The 22,562-nt window shown below is 38.2% G+C and overlaps 1 protein-coding gene across 3 annotated transcripts in view; it reads right to left on the bottom strand.

The window, feature by feature from the left end:
• The window catches only part of LOC127454857 (uncharacterized), a 26,876-nt gene extending 6,997 nt beyond the window's left edge, over positions 1 to 19,879 (bottom strand). For all 3 annotated transcript variants that reach the window (XM_051722334.1, XM_051722335.1, XM_051722333.1), the window contains exons 1-9: positions 19,460 to 19,879; positions 19,080 to 19,274; positions 15,459 to 16,069; positions 15,262 to 15,343; positions 13,003 to 13,189; positions 7,128 to 7,249; positions 6,282 to 6,510; positions 6,043 to 6,189; positions 5,166 to 5,373 (exon numbers count right to left, since the gene is read on the bottom strand). In XM_051722334.1, coding sequence (XP_051578294.1) covers positions 5,166 to 5,373; positions 6,043 to 6,189; positions 6,282 to 6,510; positions 7,128 to 7,249; positions 13,003 to 13,189; positions 15,262 to 15,343; positions 15,459 to 16,069; positions 19,080 to 19,274; positions 19,460 to 19,750 — 2,072 coding nt within the window. In that variant the 5' untranslated portion in view covers positions 19,751 to 19,879. The remainder of the gene's footprint in view (positions 1 to 5,165; positions 5,374 to 6,042; positions 6,190 to 6,281; positions 6,511 to 7,127; positions 7,250 to 13,002; positions 13,190 to 15,261; positions 15,344 to 15,458; positions 16,070 to 19,079; positions 19,275 to 19,459) is intronic.
• Between the last annotated feature and the right edge of the window lie 2,683 nt (positions 19,880 to 22,562).

Raw genomic sequence — 22,562 nt, forward strand, 5'->3', positions numbered from 1 at the left:
GAAAGCAAGCCTTGTTTCTGTTGTTGTGGACATTTGATTGCCTAGAGTGCAACGTGAGTTTATAACTGTAGCTCCGCCTTTAGTGCTGACCTATATGGCTGTATCCAGGATAACCGTTTATCATCACCTCTTTAACAATGCAAGACCCGCCCCTTTGTTTTGCATATCGTCCTTTGATTGGTGTGCAGCTGAACCCTTGCGACTGTAAACGTGACTCCAACATGTGGCGTGAAATTTGCACTGTGACTGTAGCGTGTCGAGTGAATCAAGCACGCGCTGCAGCTTCATCCTCTCTTTATTCTGTCTACAGAAAAATTCACCACAAACTACGACAGCCTGGAAACATAGATACTAACTATTACGAGTTTTCACGCAATAACATTTCATGAAAAAGGACATATGTTGTTTTTAAACAAAATAAACACTTACAAAAAAGTCATTAAATGCAGTTAATGTTACACAATTATCCCTTAAACGCATACCTCAGATCTTTAGAAACCCGGGACCTCATTCCACCCCCTGTACCTCATCCATTTTTTTTGGAGTTGTGCCCAAACCCCTTCAGTATTCCTCAATCTATCTCTTATAAACAGTGTAACACACACACACACACACACACACACACACACAGTAAAAAAAAAAAAAAAAGTGACCTTATGCGTCAGAGAAACTTGTGCGCAGCCATCTTGAAAATGTTGTCTCGGAACTTCCGTTCAGGTTCTACATAGATATCTATGGTGTTGATGTCAAAGTTTGAATAGCTTGTGAAGTGGATTTTCAGGTTATAGAGTTGTCAAAAGTTATCATGAGTATTTTAAAGTGTTCATGGGATGTCATAAAAACTGGAAGCAGAGCAGGGGAAGATTTTAAAACAAGAGTATTTCATTCATAAAGACAGACCCTACCTTCACTCTATGGATGTACTTGTATGCAATTGTCCTCATGAAACTCCAAGAGACAACACAAAGTCATTGAAAATATCTCTGTGCGACACCTCTGACATCTTCTCATGTCATTCACCCATCGCGTTATTGTTAAGGTGAGCAGATTTTTTGAGAGTTAAACTGGGATGGGGGAGGGGTGACTATATTTATACACACACCTGAACCCCATTGAAAACCTCTGGAATGTGATCAAGAGGAAGATGGATGGCCACAAGCAATCAAACAAAGCAGAGCTGCTTGAATTTTTGCACCAGGACTGGCATAAAGTCACCCAACAGCAATGTGAAAGACTGGGAGAGAGCATGCCAAGACGCATGAAAGCGGTGACTGAAAATCAGGGTTATTCCACCAAATATTGATTTTATTAACTTGTTTTCTTTGCATTATTTGAGGTCTGAAAACACTGCATCTTTTTTATTTTGACCAGTTGTATTTTTCTGCAAATAAATGCTCTAAATGACAATATTGTTATTTGGAATTTGGGAGAAATATTGTCAGTACTTTATAGAATATATATACAGGTGCATCTCAATAAATTAGAATGTCGTGGAAAAGTTCATTTATTTCAGTAATTCAACTCAAATTGTGAAACTCGTGTATTAAATAAATTCAATGCACACAGACTGAAGTAGTTTAAGTCTTTGGTTCTTTTAATTGTGATGATTTTGGCTCACATTTAACAAAAACCCACCAATTCACTATCTCAACAAATTAGAATATGGTGACATGCCAATCAGCTAATCAACTCAAAACACCTGCAAAGGTTTCCTGAGCCTTCAAAATGGTCTCTCAATTTGGTTCACTAGGCTACACAATCATGGGGAAGACTGCTGATCTGACAGTTATCCAGAAGACAATCATTGACACCCTTCACAAGGAGGGTAAGCCACAAACATTCATTGCCAAAGAAGCTGGCTGTTCACAGAGTGCTGTATCCAAGCATGTTAACAGAAAGTTGAGTGGAAGGAAAAAGTGTGGAAGAAAAAGATGCACAACCAACCAAGAGAACCGCAGCCTTATGATTGTCAAGCAAAATCGATTCAAGAATTTGGGTGAACTTCACAAGGAATGGACTGAGGCTGGGGTCAAGGCATCAAGAGCCACCACACACAGACGTGTCAAGGAATTTGGCTACAGTTGTTGTATTCCTCTTGTTAAGCCACTCCTGAACCACAGACAACGTCAGAGGCGTCTTACCTGGGCTAAGGAGAAGAAGAACTGGACTGTTGCCCAGTGGTCCAAAGTCCTCTTTTCAGATGAGAGCAAGTTTTGTATTTCATTTGGAAACCAAGGTCCTAGAGTCTGAAGGAAGGGTGGAGAAGCTCATAGCCCAAGTTGCTTGAAGTCCAGTGTTAAGTTTCCACAGTCTGTGATGATTTGGGGTGCAATGTCATCTGCTGGTGTTGGTCCATTGTGTTTTTTGAAAACCAAAGTCACTGCACCCGTTTACCAAGAAAGTTTGGAGCACTTCAGGCTTCCTTCTGCTGACCAGCTTTTTAAAGATGCTGATTTCATTTTCCAGCAGGATTTGGCACCTGCCCACACTGCCAAAAGCACCAAAAGTTGGTTAAATGACCATGGTGTTGGTGTGCTTGACTGGCCAGCAAACTCACCAGACCTGAACCCCATAGAGAATCTATGGGGTATTGTCAAGAGGAAAATGAGAAACAAGAGACCAAAAAATGCAGATGAGCTGAAGGCCACTGTCAAAGAAACCTGGGCTTCCATACCACCTCAGCAGTGCCACAAACTGAACACCTCCATGCCACGCTGAATTGAGGCAGTAATTAAAGCAAAAGGAGCCCCTACCAAGTATTGAGCACATATACAGTAAATGAACATACTTTCCAGAAGGCCAACAATTCACTAAAAATGTTTTTTTTTTTATTGGTCTTATGATGTATTCTAATTTGTTGAGATAGTGAATTGGTGGGTTTTTGTTAAATGTGAGCCAAAATCATCACAATTAAAAGAACCAAAGACTCAAACTACTTCAGTCTGTGTGCATTGAATTTATTTAATACACGAGTTTCACAATTTGAGTTGAATTGCTGAAATAAATGAACTTTTCCACGACATTCTAATTTGAGATGCACCTGTATTTGTTTTTTATTTTACTCAAACACATACCTATAAATAGTAAATCCAGAGAAACTGGTCATTTTGCAGTGGTCTCTTAATTTTTCCAGAGCTGTATATAGGCAGTTACTATAGGTACTTAAGATTGCATTAGTGCAGTAAAGTTAGTTTTAGTTTTGTGATCTGCTTTTGTACTCTGCTTCAAAAATGTACATGAATGCGCTTTTGCTTTTTTTGTGATGCTGACACAAATATAACTGGTCTGATCTTTAATCACGCAGGGATGGTGTTTGTAATACAAAACTGCTAGATTAAGAACATTTCAAGTGCCTCTTTTAAATCAGAAACAGGCTGATAACAACCAAAAAAATTAATAAAAACCATATAAATTCTGATTTTTAATGCATTCAAGCAACACTGTCAAAATGGTACAAACTTATCCTACTCAAATGCGTGACATCAAATAACCAATAATTAGGACAGAAGTAATCCAAAAGAAATCAGAGCAGATTACCTTAAAAATGTAATCCAAGAGATAATGTTACTGACTATAATTTTAGTCATGTAATTTGGAAGCAATACCAGATTACAATTTATAAGCAATCTACCCAGCACTGTTTATATGGATTTCACTGACTACAGCCCTGGGAAAGGGTTAAATATGCACTAAAGGCGCAGCAATTTTAGAGTTTATCTTGCGCTTCCGCATAACGGAATAATGCAGCATCACGTAAGTGCAAAGGTTCTCACTTACCACTGGCATTGTAGAAATGCGATATTCGTAGTCATCCATAAATTTATTCAGCAAGAAAAACATCCAATTACAGGGGATTATCGAGATAAAGTGAGTGATATTCTGCCTCTATGATGTCATAATGGTGGATCTATGATGTCATAAAGTCTTTCTGATGTCATAATGGGGCCTCTGCGATGTCATAATGCAGTCTTTGTGATGTTACAATGGGGTTTTCATCACACAAAGTAATCGAATTGCTTCCGCAGACTGAGTATTAACAACGTAAAAAAAAAAAAAACGTTGTAATAGCAGATCTTGTGCAAACTCTAATATAGGGTATTAATTAATGGTATATGCTCTTTAGTCATCTGATTTTCCCAAGTGGTATATTCCAAATCTTTTGAAGCAATACGATAGGTTTGGTTGAGAAACAGACAGTTATTATTCACTAAAAATCTTGACATTCGCCCTTGCTCTGCTTGGCGTGTTTGCATGTTCACGCGAAAATAAACATGGATTTTGATACAACTAGAAGCACAGCGCTATATACAACAAAGGACACAATTGTAAACAAAGATTCCTGACAATTTTGACGTGGAACAGCAGATGCATTTTTTGCCCAGCCTTATTTATTCGAACCGGAGTTGAAGCCTCAGTAAGACAGAGAGCACTGCAGACTAGGTGATATTAGCACTGACACCAGCAGCAGAAAGTCTGCAATGAAAGTCTGTAGAGTAAGCATGTATTGAGAGGAACATATTAAGGCTAATGTGGTGTTTCATCTCGCATTTGTTTTCCATTTTACAGTCAGTGCGGACTGATGGCAAACTGGGTTGTTTTGGATTGGATGCTAAAGGCAAAAAACTAGGTAGACAGAACAGGAAAGTTCTTTTGTACCATGTTGTCAGAGCTGTAAGCAAGAGATACCTCATCCTTCAATGGACTATACGGTGGACTCAAAGACGCCAAAGAAGCTTTTGGACTGATTTAGCATGCAAAGTGTTCACTTATAAATTATTTTACCATTATCTTTTTTCCAATGCTTTACTGATAATTCTGAATAAATATTATTTTATGGAAGTATTACACTTTACTAAATTATCATACTTTTAACAGTAGGTATTACACAAGGACTATGCCAGTAACTCTCTTAGGAATAGGACTTCATCTCTGTCCCAAATGTTACCTTTTTACATCATTGTAATACACTTGCTAATATTTGATTACTATGGCACTGTTCCACATTCAACATTCTCAGATGCATCAATAGGAAGCAAAGACATATCCAAATAGAATGTTTATATTCATAGAGAAAATTACAGTATTTTTTTTATTCAAGGTGAAAATAATTCAAAATTATTTCAAGTTTTGAATATGATTAATAGTGATTTACTTGCTAAACCTACACAGGCAGTGAAATAGCTTCTTCCTTGGCTTGTTTCTGTGCTATGGTGGTAGTTGGGGAAGAGCCAACTGAGAGAAACTGGTCCTGGAACAGGATAGTGGGGTCCTCGAGCCGCTGTAGAACTTTATGAACCAGAACATTTTGGAAATTTGGGGTAGTTGGATTTTTGACCACCCACTCTTTGGAGTTGTTGGGGAAAACAATATTGCCTACAAAAAGACAAAATTAATTTACCATTTAAGACTGACACAAGTATAATACCTGACACAAGTACATCACAATATAATTTGGTCATTGCTTTTACTTTTTAAACATGCGTCAAGTACGTAGAAATGTAATCGTTGTGTCCATGTTGGTTTCATACATTTTTAAAAAAAACATTTATAGCAAAAACTATTTATTGATTTAAAAATTTTGTGAATTTTTGAGTTGCGAATATAAAGTTCTCTTATGGTAACTTCATATGAAAAAAATCATCTTATCTTTACACACAGTCATGAGGGTGTAAAGGGCTCCTCTCTGCATGTTCTGTTAATTTGATCGACAATTTTTTCTGTATATATTAATAATATAAAAAAAATTGTTCCACTGCTTATTTTTTTTTAATGAAATAATAAAAGATTATTCCATACCACTTATGCAAACATTACTTTTTTCAAAAGATTTTTTTTATTATTATTTTGTACTTTTAGCGCCAAAAAAATATTATAATGACTTTCTGATAGCGTTGTTCCTCATAGTAAAAGGTTTATTCAAGTAACAGTTTTTTTGTGAATTGCATTTATTTATTTATTTTTTGAATAACTTACTAGTATTTAACTAAATATTCAGAATGTTTTTCATTGAACACACACAGTGTTGTGTTGTTGACCACTTACCAGTGCTGGCTGTGGCCTGTTGATGGCGTACACTCTCATTGTGGTCAAGGACAGCTAGTTGCGTACGAGCAAACATGGAGGAATAGTGAAAGTGCAGGTTCTTTTGACAGTATTTCAGCAGAACAGAATGAAATGCCTCAAGCTTGTCTGAGAAAAAGAGAGAATATTTTCAGTCTGGTGTTCCACAATGATCACTTGCCATGTAAACTATGACAAACTGTAAAGGAGGAATAACTTACTTGTATGCTTGAAAAGGGCCATTTGCCTCAGGTCCTTTAGGAAACCTTCATGCAAGACAAGAGACGACAGTGACTGGAAGGCACGGGACTCTTTTCGAAGCCATTTCTTTCGCCGCTGCTGGTCAGGACTGAGGTCACTGTGGAGACATTTGTGCTGTATTCCATCTTCCATCCAGCTGTGTACACCACAAATGTGATGCAGGAGGAACTTCCACTTTTTGGTCAAGATCTGATAAAAAATTAACAAAATTACTACTGAAAATTTAAAAAGGTCATAACAACGTTATCATATACACTCATTGAGCACTTTATAAGGAACACCTGTACACCTATTCATTCATGCGATTATCAAAGCCAATTGTGTGGAGCAGTGCAATGCATAAAATCATGCAGATACGGGTCAGGAGCTTCAGTTAATGTTCACATCAACCATCAGAATGGGGAAAATGTGAACTCAGTGATTTCGACCGTGGCATGATTGTTGGTGCCAGACGGGCTGGTTTGAGTATTTCTGTAACTGCTGATCTCCTGGGAATTTCACACACAACAGTCTCTAGAGTTTACTCAGAATGTTGCCAAAAACCAAAAACATCCAGTGAGTGGCAGTTCTGCGGACAGATGGAGAATGGCCAGACTGGTTTGAGCTGACAGAAAGGCTACGGTAACTCAGATAACCACTCTGTACAACTGTAGTGAGCAGAATAGCATCTCAGAATGCACAACACGTCGATCCTTGAGGCGACTGAGCTACAACTGCAGAAGACCACGTCGGGGACATTATTAGGACCATAGTGTTCCTAATAAAGTGCTCAGTGAGTGTAAACTGCAAATAATTTTACTACTTACATCAGGGTTACCTCCACATGTTGCACATGCATACCACAAATGGTTGCATATTGATTTGATCCAGGGCTGGACTTCTTGGTTCCCCTTTCGTCTTGACAACGACAACAATTTTTTGAAGAACCCTGTCAAAAACAGCACAACTTTCATTCTCTTTATCATGCCATGATCAGTAACAGTATGGGTTTTCTTGAAGTAGTGTTTGTGTAAGCTAAATCAGCAACTGTCAGCTGCTGTAGAAATAAATATGCTTTATGTATTGTCTGGGGACTGCAATCCCTGACATGGTGGCATGCACCAGGTTTGGGCTGAACAATCAATCAAAATAAAATCTAAATCACAATATTAGGTCATATATCTTGATTTAGATGTTTGTTTTTCTTCGATTAATCGTTCATCCCTATCCTGGAGAAAAAAGGCCATAAATATTGGCCGAGAATTTGAACAGAAACATAAAACACTCACATGGAGAAAAAGCATTGTTTATGTTGCACATTAAAGTCCACATCCCCAGAAGTGCATTAGCGCATTAATAAAGAGCATTTTCTAGTACTCCGGTACTGTGTGTTATTGTGCGTCATGGTCGTTAGTGTCAAGCTCCAATATGACATTAAAGCATAAAAGCGCCATTAAGTAGCCATTTGACTTGTGCATTATATTCAAAGACTTTTGAAGCCATACAATAGTTTTGTGAATCGCAAAGGATGCGTTAAATAAGTAAATATACAGTTTGCTACTGACGGGCACTTTAGAAAAACTGCTTCATGAAGCTTCGGAATCTTTATGAAACATTCGTTTCAAACAAGTGCTTCGGACTGTGCATCAAACTGGACAAGTCATGATATTTCAGCAAACGAGGATGTTACGTCATACTGTTTCTAAATGTTTCACGTCTGGATGCTAGGGGGCTTTGTTCCTACAGTTTAACCCTGGAACATTGTTAAATGCAGGCTGTAACTGATCTTGAGTCAGTTTTGTAATAACTTAGGTCCATTAAATCAGACTGATTTAAACAAGAGTTGCTGATGTTAATTCAGTCATTTTAAAATCCCTGTCAGTATCCTTGAGTTGTGTTCCCACCGGAAAAAGTGTTTATGAGAGACTTTTGAGCGAGACATAGATACTTTGTGATATTTAAAGAGATTCATTTGTTTTATCATACATGATAATGCCTACACACCCTTATATATTAAGGTCTACATATTCTGCAAAGATTCCATTCTGTTTATTCCAGGATATTCTAGATTAACAAGAAAATATATGACAAATACAGGGCAGTAAATAATTTCCAATGCATTGTGTCATTGTAACTGTTTTTGCCTCGAGTGCTCCCATTGCATTTACACGCCTATGACCAGCAGATGTACTTAGAGTGTGGTTTTTCGAGTGCTTTGAAACAGTAAATCTTTTTGCATTAATTGGTTCAATTAATTCAAAGTTTCGAAAAGCTTTGTTTCTCCCATCACTACAGTCTGCATGCACAGCACGCTTCAGTGAATGAGCACTGCTCTGTTGTTGACACACAGAGCACATGCAGGGTTCTTCCTGTAGTGATCCACCAAAATAAAAGCCAGAGAAATTTAAAGTAAAAAAAATTACAATTTAAGTTTTATAATTGTATAACTATATTATTAACTATAATAACAATAATATATTACAAATTACAATTATATTTGAATTGAATACTGCAGAATCTTGTTGTCAAAGTAAAACCATATCAGACAGTGGCAGGTCTGTATTGCTACATTTACACTGCAAAGCCTACTGCATCCAGTGTTTTGACACACATCTGATTTTTTTTTTTTTAATACAAACCGACTTGCCAAGACTGGGATTTTGACAAGTGCTAGAAGTGGGAAGGCACCGGCAATAAAGCAAACGTGCCGTTACAAAACCAAAAGCTATTCTTATGTACCGGCAGCTGTTATAAGGTGCCGGTAGGGTGTCCTGCTCCCGCGAAACGATCAGGGTCCATTCTGTTTGACATCCCTACTGTGCACTAAACTGTCTTGGAAAAGAATGTCTTGATAGACTGGGCTCCTGCAGTTCTCTTGGGCTCATTCATTTCCACTTGTTTCTGGTATGCAGAATTGTTTTTTTTTTTTTCTCATACTTTCTAGTGTGTGTCTTTCTCATTCTCCAGTCATTTCCACTAAAGGTCGACCGATAGTGGATTTTGCCGATACCGATTACTAAGGTGGTGGAAAATGCAGATAATCGATTAATGTTACAACATTTTCTTAGAGGCCAAAATCAAAAATATATAAAATCCCAGATGTAGTTTTTTGTTTTCCAACCAAAATTGCAGTAATAATTATAAAAAAATAAGATTGGATGCATAACGTGGGGTTTTTAACACTAAACAAGCCTGAAACACACCAGGGACTTTTTTGAAATTGAGACTTGGATCTGTTACAATGCTCTATATTTAATATTTACCAAATTAAGCTTGTTTTAGCCTATATATTATTATTTGTATTCATAATATATGAAGTTGAAAACACGACGTGCTGACGAGGGACGTTTCCATATAGTCGCATTTTTCTTTGAATGCCCTCGCATCAATTTAAAAAAACGTAACAATCAGAGGAACACTGAGGAATAAAAAAAAAAAAAGTATTTTTTTTTTTTTTTAATCAATAATTGCATAAATTGCATAGATTTTTGCCGATAACCGATAGTTCTAAAAAGCAACTATTGTCACGAATAATCTGTCAAACTGATCTACCTCTAATTTCCACTACTTTAACTTTGCGTCAGTCTCACTATGCAGATTCACCATAGTGGAAAACAAAACTGTTCTCAGAACAGCGTCAATGTTCTGAACGCTGATTGGTGGCGTTCATGGGTTGGGGCAGGACTTTTCAGTTTGTTGGGTCGCTTAGCTGTTTGTCATCCTAAGGTAATTTATATTAAGCACTAGGGCTGCAACTAACGATTATTTTGATAATCAACTAATCTAACAATTATTAGAACAATTATTCGACTATTCAGGCGATTATTGCAACAGTTAATCATCAGCTCTTAACCGACTATTCAGCTTGTGCCTCAAGTTAAAAGGTTTTATTAAACGTGCTTAGTAACAATAAAGAGGACAAAATCACATTTTAAAAATACCTCTAAATGACATTCACTGAATTAAAGGGAAAAAAAATACTTTTTTATTAAATGTGCAGTATGTAAGATTCAGAAACCCTTGTTATTAATGACACCTGTGGCCGTTAAGTGAACTGCAGCCAGCTCGTGCTCGTGCACACACTCCATAGGGACGCAAGCGAGTGAGCATCGACCAAAACAATGACGTAACGTACAAAGAGACTGAACGTGATCCACCGGCATCATGCTGACAGATGAGGTAGCATAATTAAAATTACACAGTTATGATTGTTTTAATACAAACTTTGAGACTGTATATTATATTTGACTCTCCAGTGCTGGAACAGGGCTAAAACAAAGTGTGGATATAGGTCTGATTATGAGAGACTGTAGTTTGAAGTAATCACTTTTCTTTGCATGATACTTTAACTGCATTTATACGATAGCCTATGTCAGCGTTAGTTAGCTAGCCAGCTTTATCAATAGCTGTTAGCTAAATTTGGTGGATGATGACAGTAGCTGTTTATAACATAGACTGTACATTATAAATATGTTGACACAATTCAGTGTTGATGTGATTCCATCACAACTGTCATTTTGATATATCGATGCGAAGAAAATTTATCTTGAATATAATTTTGTATACAAGTGTATTTTTTCACTTGTTTATTCATCTGCCAGTGCAGTAAAGACAAAATAGACTTATTTTCAACATACATTCTCTGAAAGCATGTCTAAATATTTTATATGTTGCTTCTCAGGTAAATGTATCTTGTTTTAAGGATATTTTAAAATATTTAATACTATATTCATCATTCTCAGATAAGTTTTTCTTCTGCAGTATAACTCGTGAAGTAAATGTACATTGTTTTAAAGAGGTTTTAGATATTTATATTGGAAAACAAGCCAAAACAACAAATAAAAAATAAAAAAAGTATTTTGTTGCAGTGTATAAAGGGTGAAGACTTTATACTCTCTCACCTTTTTGTTCACTTCGATCCATCTTTAACTCACAAAAAACAAACTCTCTCTGCTTAATAGAGCTGTATATTGCAGGTTTCCTTCACGATAAGGAGAACATCGCAACACATATGTATTATGTATTATTCACTAGACCGCGAGCCATAACGTTATAATCTTGCTACAGCAAGCGCGCGAGGGGGACGAGTGTCCCCGCACCAGACAGTGAATCAGCCGGGTGCAGTTTCAATCTCTCCCCCTTAGATCGGGTCACTTCAAGTGACTCATAGAAGCGGCGCTTAACGCACAGAGATTTGCCAGTTTGTACTTATTAACATGACATGCTTCCTTATTATTTGAACTTTAATAAAGGATGCATTAAAGATACATTATAACGCCGAGGTGTTTCCTTTAAAGGTGCTCAACACGCAAATTTCGCTTAAACGGAAAGGCAGCTCTGGCTCTGCTTTATTTCACAACGAGAGTGCTTCTGTATTTACTTATTTTGTATTTTTGTAGAATTCCCTCATACGATCTACATCACCTGAAGCTGGTTGGAAAGTCTGTAGTGCATCTGGACTGTGAGCTGTGTTCATCCTCTCCACAATCAGGCGCAAGCTGCGGTGCTTCTCTCGCGCCATCATTAGTTTAATGTGATCTCATGTTACGTTAAATTAGATCAAACGACTATTCGACAATGGAAATTTTTGTCGAACATTTTTTATTGGTAACGTTGTCGATAACATCGACTAATCATTTCCTATTAATCACAAGCAAACAATTGGGACTAAATCATTCTGAAGGACGGGAGATGGGTGACATTGATTTGGAGACTTATTTCACCAATATTGCACGTTTTTGTGGTTTTGATTTAACTCAAAAGGCCCAGATATACTTCGTTTATGCGCGTTCCGGATCGGATCGCACCCGGCTGACCGTGTTGCCTTTCCGAGTATACTTTTCTGATGCAAACGAATAGGAACGCATTCGACGCACGTGCACTACAACTGCTTTGTGACACTCTTTTAGTACAGTCAATGGCCAGCGGATGCACAGATGACGCGCACAGATGAGAACCACATGTGCGAGTCAAGAAAATGTAGGCGCCATGCGGTCAAGCTGAGCAGCTGTGCTGATGACGCAATCTGCATCACACATACTGTGCGCGGAGCTTTCCACAACATGGACACCTAAAGTATACTTTGGCCTTTAGGCATACAAGCTGTATCTATATGATTATTTATGGTCATAATGTAGGGGCCTATAGCTATTGTGGGCCCCCCTGGGCTGTGGGCCCCTAGAACTGTCACCACCTTTTTCCCCACTAAAGACTGCCCTGGCTAACTGTGCCTCGTCCAGCCCAGTTTTACTAAACACTGATAGTCCTCATCTGTGTATGTCGTTGTTGCATGCGCCTGCTATAAACTGTAATAAAGAGTACTTTGAAGCAGTTGTTGTGCACAGGCGTTGAATGTGTCCGTATTCAATTCAATTTACTTGTCTGTTGTCACAATATGAATTATAATGACAGCCCTAATTAATATACAAAAATATATTTTTTTTATGAAAAGTGGGCTGAGACCCTATTACAAAGTTGGTACAAAGTTAATGTGACATGAACACCCTTTCTTGAATAATATTTCTATTGCCAGTACAGCATGTTTGCCCATTACATCATTTTGATCAAAAGGATCACTATTTTTTTATGTTAATCATATTGCAAATGAAATTGCAATATTCTTCAAAACAACTGCAATCAGATTTTTTTGTCCAAATCGATCAGCCCTACACTAGGATGATTAAGCATGCAACATTGACATACCTTTGACAACATGCCAAATGTCAAACTCATGGTGAATATCCGGATAATCCACCTGCATAATCTTCATTAAGGATGGTGATCTGTCCGTAGTCATCACCTCTATTTTAATGCCCTGATCCAAAAGTTTGTTCAGACCTCTCTTGAAACCTATGGGCTCCATAGCAACGGAGCTAGATGCTTCTGCAACCTGTATAAAAAAATAAATAAAAACCCAATACTAACAATATGAGACATACTAATACTGTATGACAAATAATGTTCAATCATAATTCAACTTTAAGAATTGTTTGTCCTGGCACTGAATAAATAAGCTATTATCATTTTAAATAAAGGCTATATGAACGCATAACTATAACATAAATATGTCTGTGGTTAACCCATTAAGCTCGAAAGATGTGTTTAAAGATTTCCTGTTTCAACGGCATACCCAATCATGTCATCTGTACCCGAGTGAAATTGTTGAATCAAAATGTTGATTCAACAAAGCAATCAAAAGTTATTGTCATGTTTATGTGTTTTGTTCTTGTTTTCATGTCTTTTTTTTTTTCCAAGTATATTTCCTGTTCCTGTCATGTAATTTCCTGTTCCCTCATGTGATCTTGTCATGTGTTTCCCCTGTTCATGTGTCTTGTTTTCATTGGTTCATTGTTTGATTACTTTGTTATTAGTCTTGTCTTTTCATTGGTTTAATTTCATTTAGTCTTGTTATCTTGTTTATAGTTTAGTCTTGTGATTGGTTGTCTTGTTTACCTGTTACCCATGTCCTTGTATTTAAGCCCTCATGTTTGCCATTGTCTAGTGTCAGGTATTGTTAATGTATCGTAGTCCATAGTCAAGTCAAGTCGTTTAAGTTTTGTTTTGTTCACATTTATAGTTAGGGTTATTGGTTTTCACGTTTGGAAATAAACTGCACTTGGGTTCGTCACGTCATCGTCTTCGTCATTGCCAGCAGCCACTCGTTACAGTTCTAGCATTACAAATATAATTTATCGTAGTGTCCAAAAACTTCTCCAAACAAATAATACATAATTGTACATAAGAACTAATTACACATGCAAGTACAACAATGACTAAAGGTATGTTCTATCTCCTGGTGGCCATATGTAATTAGAGTGAATGATCCTCTCTGTCCATATTTGAATGACTTCCACCTAGGGCTGGGGGAAAAAAAATAGATTCTGTTACAAATCGCGTTTCTTGAGCCAAACGATTTTAAAATAGTCTCCCTGATGTAAAATAGATTTTTATCTTAATGCTACAACAAGTTTTTATCTTTTTATGACGTTTTTATATCAAAACATCAAATCGCAATATCACGATACATATCAAATCGGCTAGGAAATATCATTGTGATATCGAATCGGGAGGTCTGTGGCAATTCCCAGCCCTACTTCCACCTCTGGTTGCAGTGATCTGAATCCTAATACAATTGGTTTAGCCTTCCATGATGCTGGACATCGTACTACATTTCAGATGAAGTCATCTGATCCAGGAAAGCTAACGTGTTTTTAGACAGATAGCACATTATGTAATTTGTGCACATTGTGCTCCATGAGGATTATCTAATGATCTATGCATCTGAATATGTTGTGTTTTAAAGATAATCATCTCCTCTAAGTAATACTAAGTGATATTTTATGTCTGGCTTATTTTTGGTGAAGTTATAATCGAAAACGCGGCACATAAGTAACACCTGTTTACATGTAACGTATGTCAAAGACATGTACTATGTTGTACATGTAGCTATTACTCGCTATATTTTTGTCTGAGTAAAAAAAATAGGTTGGTTGTATTTTACTCTTTGAGAGATTTCCAATGACAAATGATACATGGCTATTTGATCAGTATGATGTTTTTACTGATTACAATAACGTGTGCAGTGCAAAATTATTTATAAATTATCAAAGCGGAACACTTCTGATTTGTCTGCAAATTTCAAAGCACTTGTTCAGTTTTAATCATAATACCTACATGCATTGAACTTCTTTTCTTATTTTTCTGATTTTGTATTATATATCTCAGGGTGTAAATACGGTAGCTCTGAAAAAGCTTTTCTTTTTATCCCAGTACAGAGTACAGCTTCTAAGCTTTAAAACTAAACCTATTTTGTATTGGTCATGACTGTAGTTCTTAATATTTTAATAATTATTTTCTTTCTCTTGGGCCCATCCGAGCTTAAAGGGTTAAAAAAGGAAAAAAAAAATCTCACAGGATTTCAAATACCCAAAACGTTTTAAAATGACCTGCATGTACACTGACCTGCACCAACTCGAAGTGTACTATCTGATCGGTTGTATCATCCATTAAACTGTACGTGTTGTATTTGGCAGAGAATCCTGGACTGTAAGGAGTAGAGAATGGAGAGAGAAAAAAACAAAAAACAAACAAACTGTTGTTACAAGCCACAAACTGTTTCTGTTCTGTGATATGTACACAAATATTACATATCTAATTACCTGTCTGATCTCCCATCCCCTGATAAATGCACTCCTTTTTGTAGTATGTTTTGCATACGCAAGATGTTTAGCAGTTCTGCCTGTTGTTCTCTGTATGTGGCATCTATGACAGGGGTGAGGTATGATGACTGGATAGCATAGAAAGCAGTTTTATCTGGCACTTGAAGGTTCAGCAGGGAAGCCCAATCAGCGATGTCTGCATACGTTGCTCCAGTGAACACCGTACACGCTGCCACAAGTAGGTCGTTTGCAGGCATTCCCTGAACATCAGGGCTTGAACTCCAGAGCCCTTGATGTCCATTTAAACATTCCCATTGAACACAGATGAGGCTCCCCGAGTTTAATGTTTTCGTTTCTGTGACTGGTCCTCCGCATTGATGGCAGATCCTGAAAAGCTCCATCAAACTGGACTCGTTGACCAGCCACTTACGTTCTTCCTTATGTACATTTTCTTCCTCTTCCTCGTCCTCGTCCTCTGTTATTGGACTTGGAGTTGAACTCAGAGGAGCAAAACTGACATCCTTCTCATCTGATGAAGAATCTACAGCAACCATTTTGACATCTTGGTCAAAACTTTCTTCAGATTGCTGTTCAGTCTGTGTTGGTTTATTCTATATGGCAGAAAATTAATGAGATAGATAGGCAGTTGAAGTGATGTTTTGAGTAACACAAAATACAATAAAAACCATGGCGTAAAAAGGCATTAATGTCATTTCATTAATATAGTCACGTGCTGCACGCCACAGAATGAAAGAGAGGCTCCGATCTGCTCCGTCATCTCCTTCACACACACAGGCGCGTGCACACACACACACACACACACATCTACTGCTTGATTTTCATGAAGTGTGTCCAACAGTATCCATCTGCAGAGCCGCAGAGCAGTGTGCTTAGTGTATAAATGGCTGTGAACTCTCAAATTACCCTTTTCCACTGGAGATTTCAGCTCGCGAGTCGCGGGAAGTTTGAGATAATGAACCCTTCAAAAACAGGAAGAACTTCAAAGGTCTTTCAAAATAGAAGTCCAGCTGAAATGAGGGCTTTATTTAACTGGATGCGTGAAATTGAAGACATTACGACAGAAAAATATTACTACTGTATAAAAGTGTAATATTCAAAGTAGTAGCAATTAGAGTTGCACAATTAATCATTAAAAGATTGCGATCTCGATTCAAACACCCATGCGATCTCATTTCTAAATAACAATGATTCTGCAATGTATATTAACGTTCCAGTGGCATGCATTTGTAAGGCGGTCAAATTTAAATGAGAAATTCACTTCAAGACGTGTTTTTAAATGTTGATCTTTTAAACTTTATATGGCATCTACAAAATACAGCACTCCTGTACGAGACACTGAATAAACTAAAACGCAATGGCCAAAGACGTTTGTCCAGCACAGTGCTTTACAAACTGCAGGGTGCAGCCACGATTAGCTAGGAGTGTGACATAATTTCTGTTCAGTTCAATATTATAATGCTAAACCGATGCTAGAAAAATACCAGCATTACCAAGATCTGACAAATTCGCTACCCGTGCGCTGTTTGATCATAGCCGGCTGCTTTCAAATGCTTACATGCGTGTCTGCCCATGCACTCGTGTCTTGTGATAAATGCAGCACTCCTGCACAAGACTCTGCGCTGTTCTTAATCAAAATACCCCTCTTTAGGTGATATTAATGTAAACACAGCTGTTAATGAATTACCATGTAAACAGACAAAATTAAATCTGCATTGTCTTGACGATATATTAAAGCAAATACAGCCGTTAATGTATAAGCAGACGGGACAAATTCTTCAAATGTTAAATTTGTGCGATGTCTAAATGTATATAAGCTGCATGATGTCTGTTATAGGCATCCAGGCATTCTTACTGCATCAAATCAGCATTAATGTAGATCTATCACACAGTAAAGTGTGTCAAATATTTAAGTACATTCACTTGCATTAAATACTCTTTTTTAATGTTTGATATTATAATTTTTTAAACGTTTAATTGCTACTGTTGCTAAAAAAACTTAAAGCACTGTTTACTCTGTTCTCTATTTATATACTGGTTCTTGAATAATTCCTTTACAAGCTTGAAGAAAGTTTTACAAGAGAAACACTGAAGGCCTCATTGTTTTAATTTAAATTAATATTTATAAAAAAAAAAAAAAAAAAAACTTTTGTAAAATAACAGTGTTTTATTGCACATTTGCCTACCAGTGCAAAACTAAGTTGACATAAAACTGTTAATGAAGCTTTTTTCCGCTCGTTTTGATTTTTACTGTAAGAAACATGCTAAATTGTTTCATTAATTTTTATGCACTTTTTTTAACAGAATTATTATTATTTATTTTGCAATAATCACAAGGTGCTGTTTGGTTTATAATGTATTTGTTGCGCCCTCTTGTGGACATAGGACATTTTAAATTTACAACTTTATTGCATTTTAGCATAGATTGAAGTGGAGAACATTTTGTCAGAACCTCTAGTACATTACACGTTACTTTGTTTAATACCCTTATGTCCAGGTTTTGTAAATCACACAAGCATTTTTTTTCTTCAGAATCGTGAGAGAATCATGATCTATATTCTAAGCAAAAAAATCGTGATTCTCAATTTATCCGGAATCGTGCTGCTCTAGTAGCAATAATACTCATAATAACAACAATAATATAATATTAAATGGTTATATTATTAGTATTACTATCTGTAAGCAATATCGCAAAAGCTGAATACCAGTACTGAATATCAGCAGATCAGACTGTTTTCATTTAATGTTTTCATTAGTACTTTAAAAGCTCTTGGGGGCCTGGGTAGCTCAGCAAGTAAAGACGTTGACTACCACACCTGGAGTCGCAAGTTCGAATCCAGGGCGTGCTGAGTGACTCCAGCCAGGTCTCCTAAGCAACCAAAATGGCCCAGTTGCTAGGGTGGGAAGAGTCGCGTTGGGTTAACCTCCGCGTGGTCACTATAATGTGGTTCTCAATCTCGGTGGGGCGCGTGGTGAGTTGTGCGGAGAATAGCCTCCACACGCGCTAGGTCTCCGCGGTAACGCGCTCAACAAGCCACGTGATAAGATGCGTGGATTGGCGGTCTCAGACAGAGGCAACTGAGATTCGTCCTCCACCACCCAGATTGAGACGAGTCTCTACGCCACCACAAGGACTTAGAGCGCATTGGGAATTGGACATTCCAAAATTGGGGAGAAAAGGGGAGAAAATAAAAAAACAAAAAACAAATGCTGTCAAGCTCTGTTGTGCATCTTTTTTTGTTTTTAACCCAACATTATTAATTATAATTGATTATATTTTCATTTGATCAAAGCTGTACAGTATGTATTTGATTAAACACAGTTTGATCATAACATTTAATTAAAACATTTAACATGGAATCGAGACAAATTCGAACAGAAAATGCATTTTTATCTATAAGATTTTATGCAGTTCTTTTTGTCAATACTTTTCTGAGTAATTTCATCAAAAATCTGAGGATATTTTTTTTTTTTTATTTGTTGCCTAAGTATCAAGTTAGTGTCGATACCGAGGTACCAGGGCTGGTATTGTACCGAAGCCAACATTTTGGTATCGGAGCTTCCCATTTTAACTTGCGTGACATGTCGTGTGTGTGCACTTACTGATTGATAGGAGTGCATGGGAGGGCGGGCATAGTACGTCTGTTGTCCAAGTTCTTCAGGTCTTTTTATCATCAAAATGACTTTTGACTGAGATTTCTCACACTGTCCAAAGCTAGTTGTGCTGGGGACAATCTTTGTGTCTCCATCGTCGTCTGCATCCTCGAGGTCTTGACTGGACTGAGTTGGATCACCCCCCTAAATCATGCCATTTGATATGTTGTAAAGCACATGTAGTGGACACTGACGTGAAATGCATTATACAAGTAATACTTTAACGAGAAAGACGAAGCTCTACAACAGCAGTACATAACATACATGTCTTTTGTAAACATTAGTTTAGCTCGAATCTCCTTCCCCTATATATTTATCTCCTCACATACCTCAGCTCGCACAGGAACAGCTGTTGACTTCAGAAATCGTCGTGAACCTCCCTTTAATACTCTAAAATCAGATGGTGAAAAATGCTTACTGCACACCCTCATTGAATTGATCGTTTGAATGGGTGTGCTGAAATCAATTTGAAGAACACGCAGCCATTGCCTCAATCTCGATGGCTCATTTAATGGGAATCTGTGGAAAGTTAGACTGTCCTCCTGCGATAATGCCTTCGGACGTAATCTCACAGCTTTCTCTCGGTTGTCACATCCAGGAAAAGAACACATACGCACCATTTTCACAAATACACTAATAAGGATCAAAAGCAAATCTAGTGTGAAGCGTAACCAGCGCCAAACCTCCGTGCCTCTTCCTCTGCTGTAAATAAAAAGTGGTGCCGCGCTTCCGGTGTCGCAAACCTTCTTCTTCTTCTTCTTCTTCTTCTTCAGTAGTTTGTCTGGCGTGTAACAGACCGTTGGTGTATACCGCCAGCTACAGTGCATAGTGCAATCAGCATGGGCAATGTATTCTATAAAACATCCCTTCATGAGAGGCCTAGGCTGCTTCGTGTTCAGTCCCATTGCCCAGGTCTCATCATATCGGGATATGTGAATATTAATATTTATTATTTCATTCCCAATGTTTATTCTATACCATACATACTTACACACATACTTATATCACATTCGCTCATTAATCCTTGTGTTTTCCAAAAATGCTATAACTGCTCTAAAAACATTAATATTCCGCAAACCATCTCCTAATAACCATTCCAGGGTAAAAGTTCCTTCTATTATTTAACGCCATCCTTTCCTCTGTAAAATAATATGTTCTACTGTTTCCATTCCACCACACTGACCCAAATCGCGTTGACCATCAGACACAAAGTAGCATTAGCACCTGTAGGTCCAAGTCTCGATCTAGATATCATTACTTCCTCTTTCCTATAACGTCCTAGGTTACTCGCTGATGGTTGAATCCTGTTATAAGGTCTTCCCCTTTTGACATGTATTCCATCTTATTTTAAATTAATCGATCACCTCTTTCTTGATTACACCGTGTAACAAATGTTTTTTTTTTTTTTTTTTTTGGTTCCTGGGTAGTAAGTGTTATTTCCTAATTGCTTATGCCTCAAAAGTATAGAAAATGGCTATTATTCCCCACAAACTTTGCTTTTGTGACGAGGACAGTGATATTTAGAAATTTACCTATTTTCCAGAACATTCCAGATATATTCAGTGCTGAGTAAACTTGGAGTAACTTCTAGAACTTTCTAGAACTTTCCAGTAATATAAATAGTAGTATAAATACAGGGGCCTTAAGCCAACCAGTTCAGTTTAGTTCCAGCTGCCTAAACCTGCGTTCACACTGCCAGCGACATGGCGCGAGAAAGCAACACGATCCTATTCATTTTCAATGAGAGCACAGCGACTTCCGGCGACACAAGCTGCCCCGGCCGTTGGCGACAGAGATCGCCGTGGAGAGCGACAAGACAAGTTGAGAAAATGTAAACTTTATGCAAATGACGAGCGACTGCCAATGAGAGCGAAGACAGCAGAGCTCATATCAACTGTCTCCTGACAGACTGGGGACCAGTGCATGCAAGTCAGAGGAGAAGTTTCAGCGTCGTGAGGGATTTTTACTTTTCTATATAATTTGTCTGTACGGAGGCTCCGAACGGCACGGTGAAAAAAATAAAAATAAAAATAAGAGTGAAAAAAAAAATAATAAAAATAAAAAAAGAGTGTCTCAGTTCCTTCCTGAGCCTAAGTCTTAAATTCTTTTCTGTTCTCTCTTCAAAAATTTATTTTCTCTCTCTTAAAAAAAAGGGTTTTTCTCTCTCTTCAAAAACCACTTTTTTCTCTCTTCAAAAAAAAAAAAAATTTTTTTCTCTCTTCAAAAAAAAAATTTGTTTTTCTCTCTTAAATTTTTTTTCTCTCTCTTCAAACATTTTTTTTCTCTCTTCAAAAAAAAAATTGTTTTTCTCTCATAAAAAAAATGTTTTTCTCTCTTCAAAAAAAATAAATTGTTTTTCTCTCTTCAGTTTTCTCAGTGTTACATGGTGGAAGCGAAGGAATGTATTGCCCAGCCCGCTACTCTGCAAATGTCTGTTAGAGAGGCACCTCTGGCCAGGGCCCAGGAAGCCGCTACACTTCTGGTAGAATGGGCTCATAGCCCTACCGGGGGCGGCATGTCCTTGGCGAGATATGCCATAGTTATGCCGTCAACAAGCCAGTGGGCGATCCTCTGCTTGGAGACAGCGCTTCCTTTCCGCTGTGCACCAAAGCAGACAAAGAGCTGCTCAGAGATTCTAAAGCTGTGCGTGCGATCCAAATAGATGCGTAAAGTGCGCACCGGACACAGCAACGACAGGGCTGGGTCTGCCTCCTCCTGGGGCAGCGCTTGCAGGTTAACCACCTGGTCCCTAAAAGGGGTGGTGGGAACCTTGGGCACATAGCCCAGTCGGGGTCTCAGGATCATGTGAGAGTAACCCGGACTGAACTCTAGGCACATTTCGCTGACAGAGAACGCTTGCAGTTCACCTACCCTCTTGATGGAAGTGAGTGCAGTCAGGAGGGCAGTCTTCAAGGAGAGTGCCCTAAGCATGGCTGACCGCAAAGGCTCAAAGGGGGCTCTCTGTAGACCCTGAAGAACTACAGAGAGGTCCTATGAGGGAACGAGGCGCAGTCTGGAGGGATTCAGCCTCCTGGTGCTTCTTAGGAACCTGATGATCAGGTCGTGCTTCCCTAAGGACTTACCGTCAACTGCGTCGTAGTGTGCTGCTATGGCGGCAACGTACACCTTCAAGGTGGAAGGGGACAGCCTCCCTTCCAACCTCTCCTGCAGGAAGGAAAGCACTGATCTGACTGTGCATCTCTGGGGGTCTTCGCGTCGGGAAGAACACCACTTAGCGAACAGACGCCACTTAAAGGCATAAAGGCACCTCGTAGAGGGGGCCTAGCCACCGCGGGTGGTAGACCGCTTAGGTCTTCCGCGTCCCGTCCAGGGGCCAGACATGGAGATTCCAGAGGTCTGAGCACGGGTGCCAGAGGGTGCCCCATCCCTGAGAAAGAAGGTCCTTCCTCAGGGGAATTCGCCAGGGGGGAG

This window comes from Myxocyprinus asiaticus, chromosome 17 (assembly GCF_019703515.2).
Source record: "Myxocyprinus asiaticus isolate MX2 ecotype Aquarium Trade chromosome 17, UBuf_Myxa_2, whole genome shotgun sequence".
Lineage (NCBI taxonomy): Eukaryota > Metazoa > Chordata > Actinopteri > Cypriniformes > Catostomidae > Myxocyprinus > Myxocyprinus asiaticus.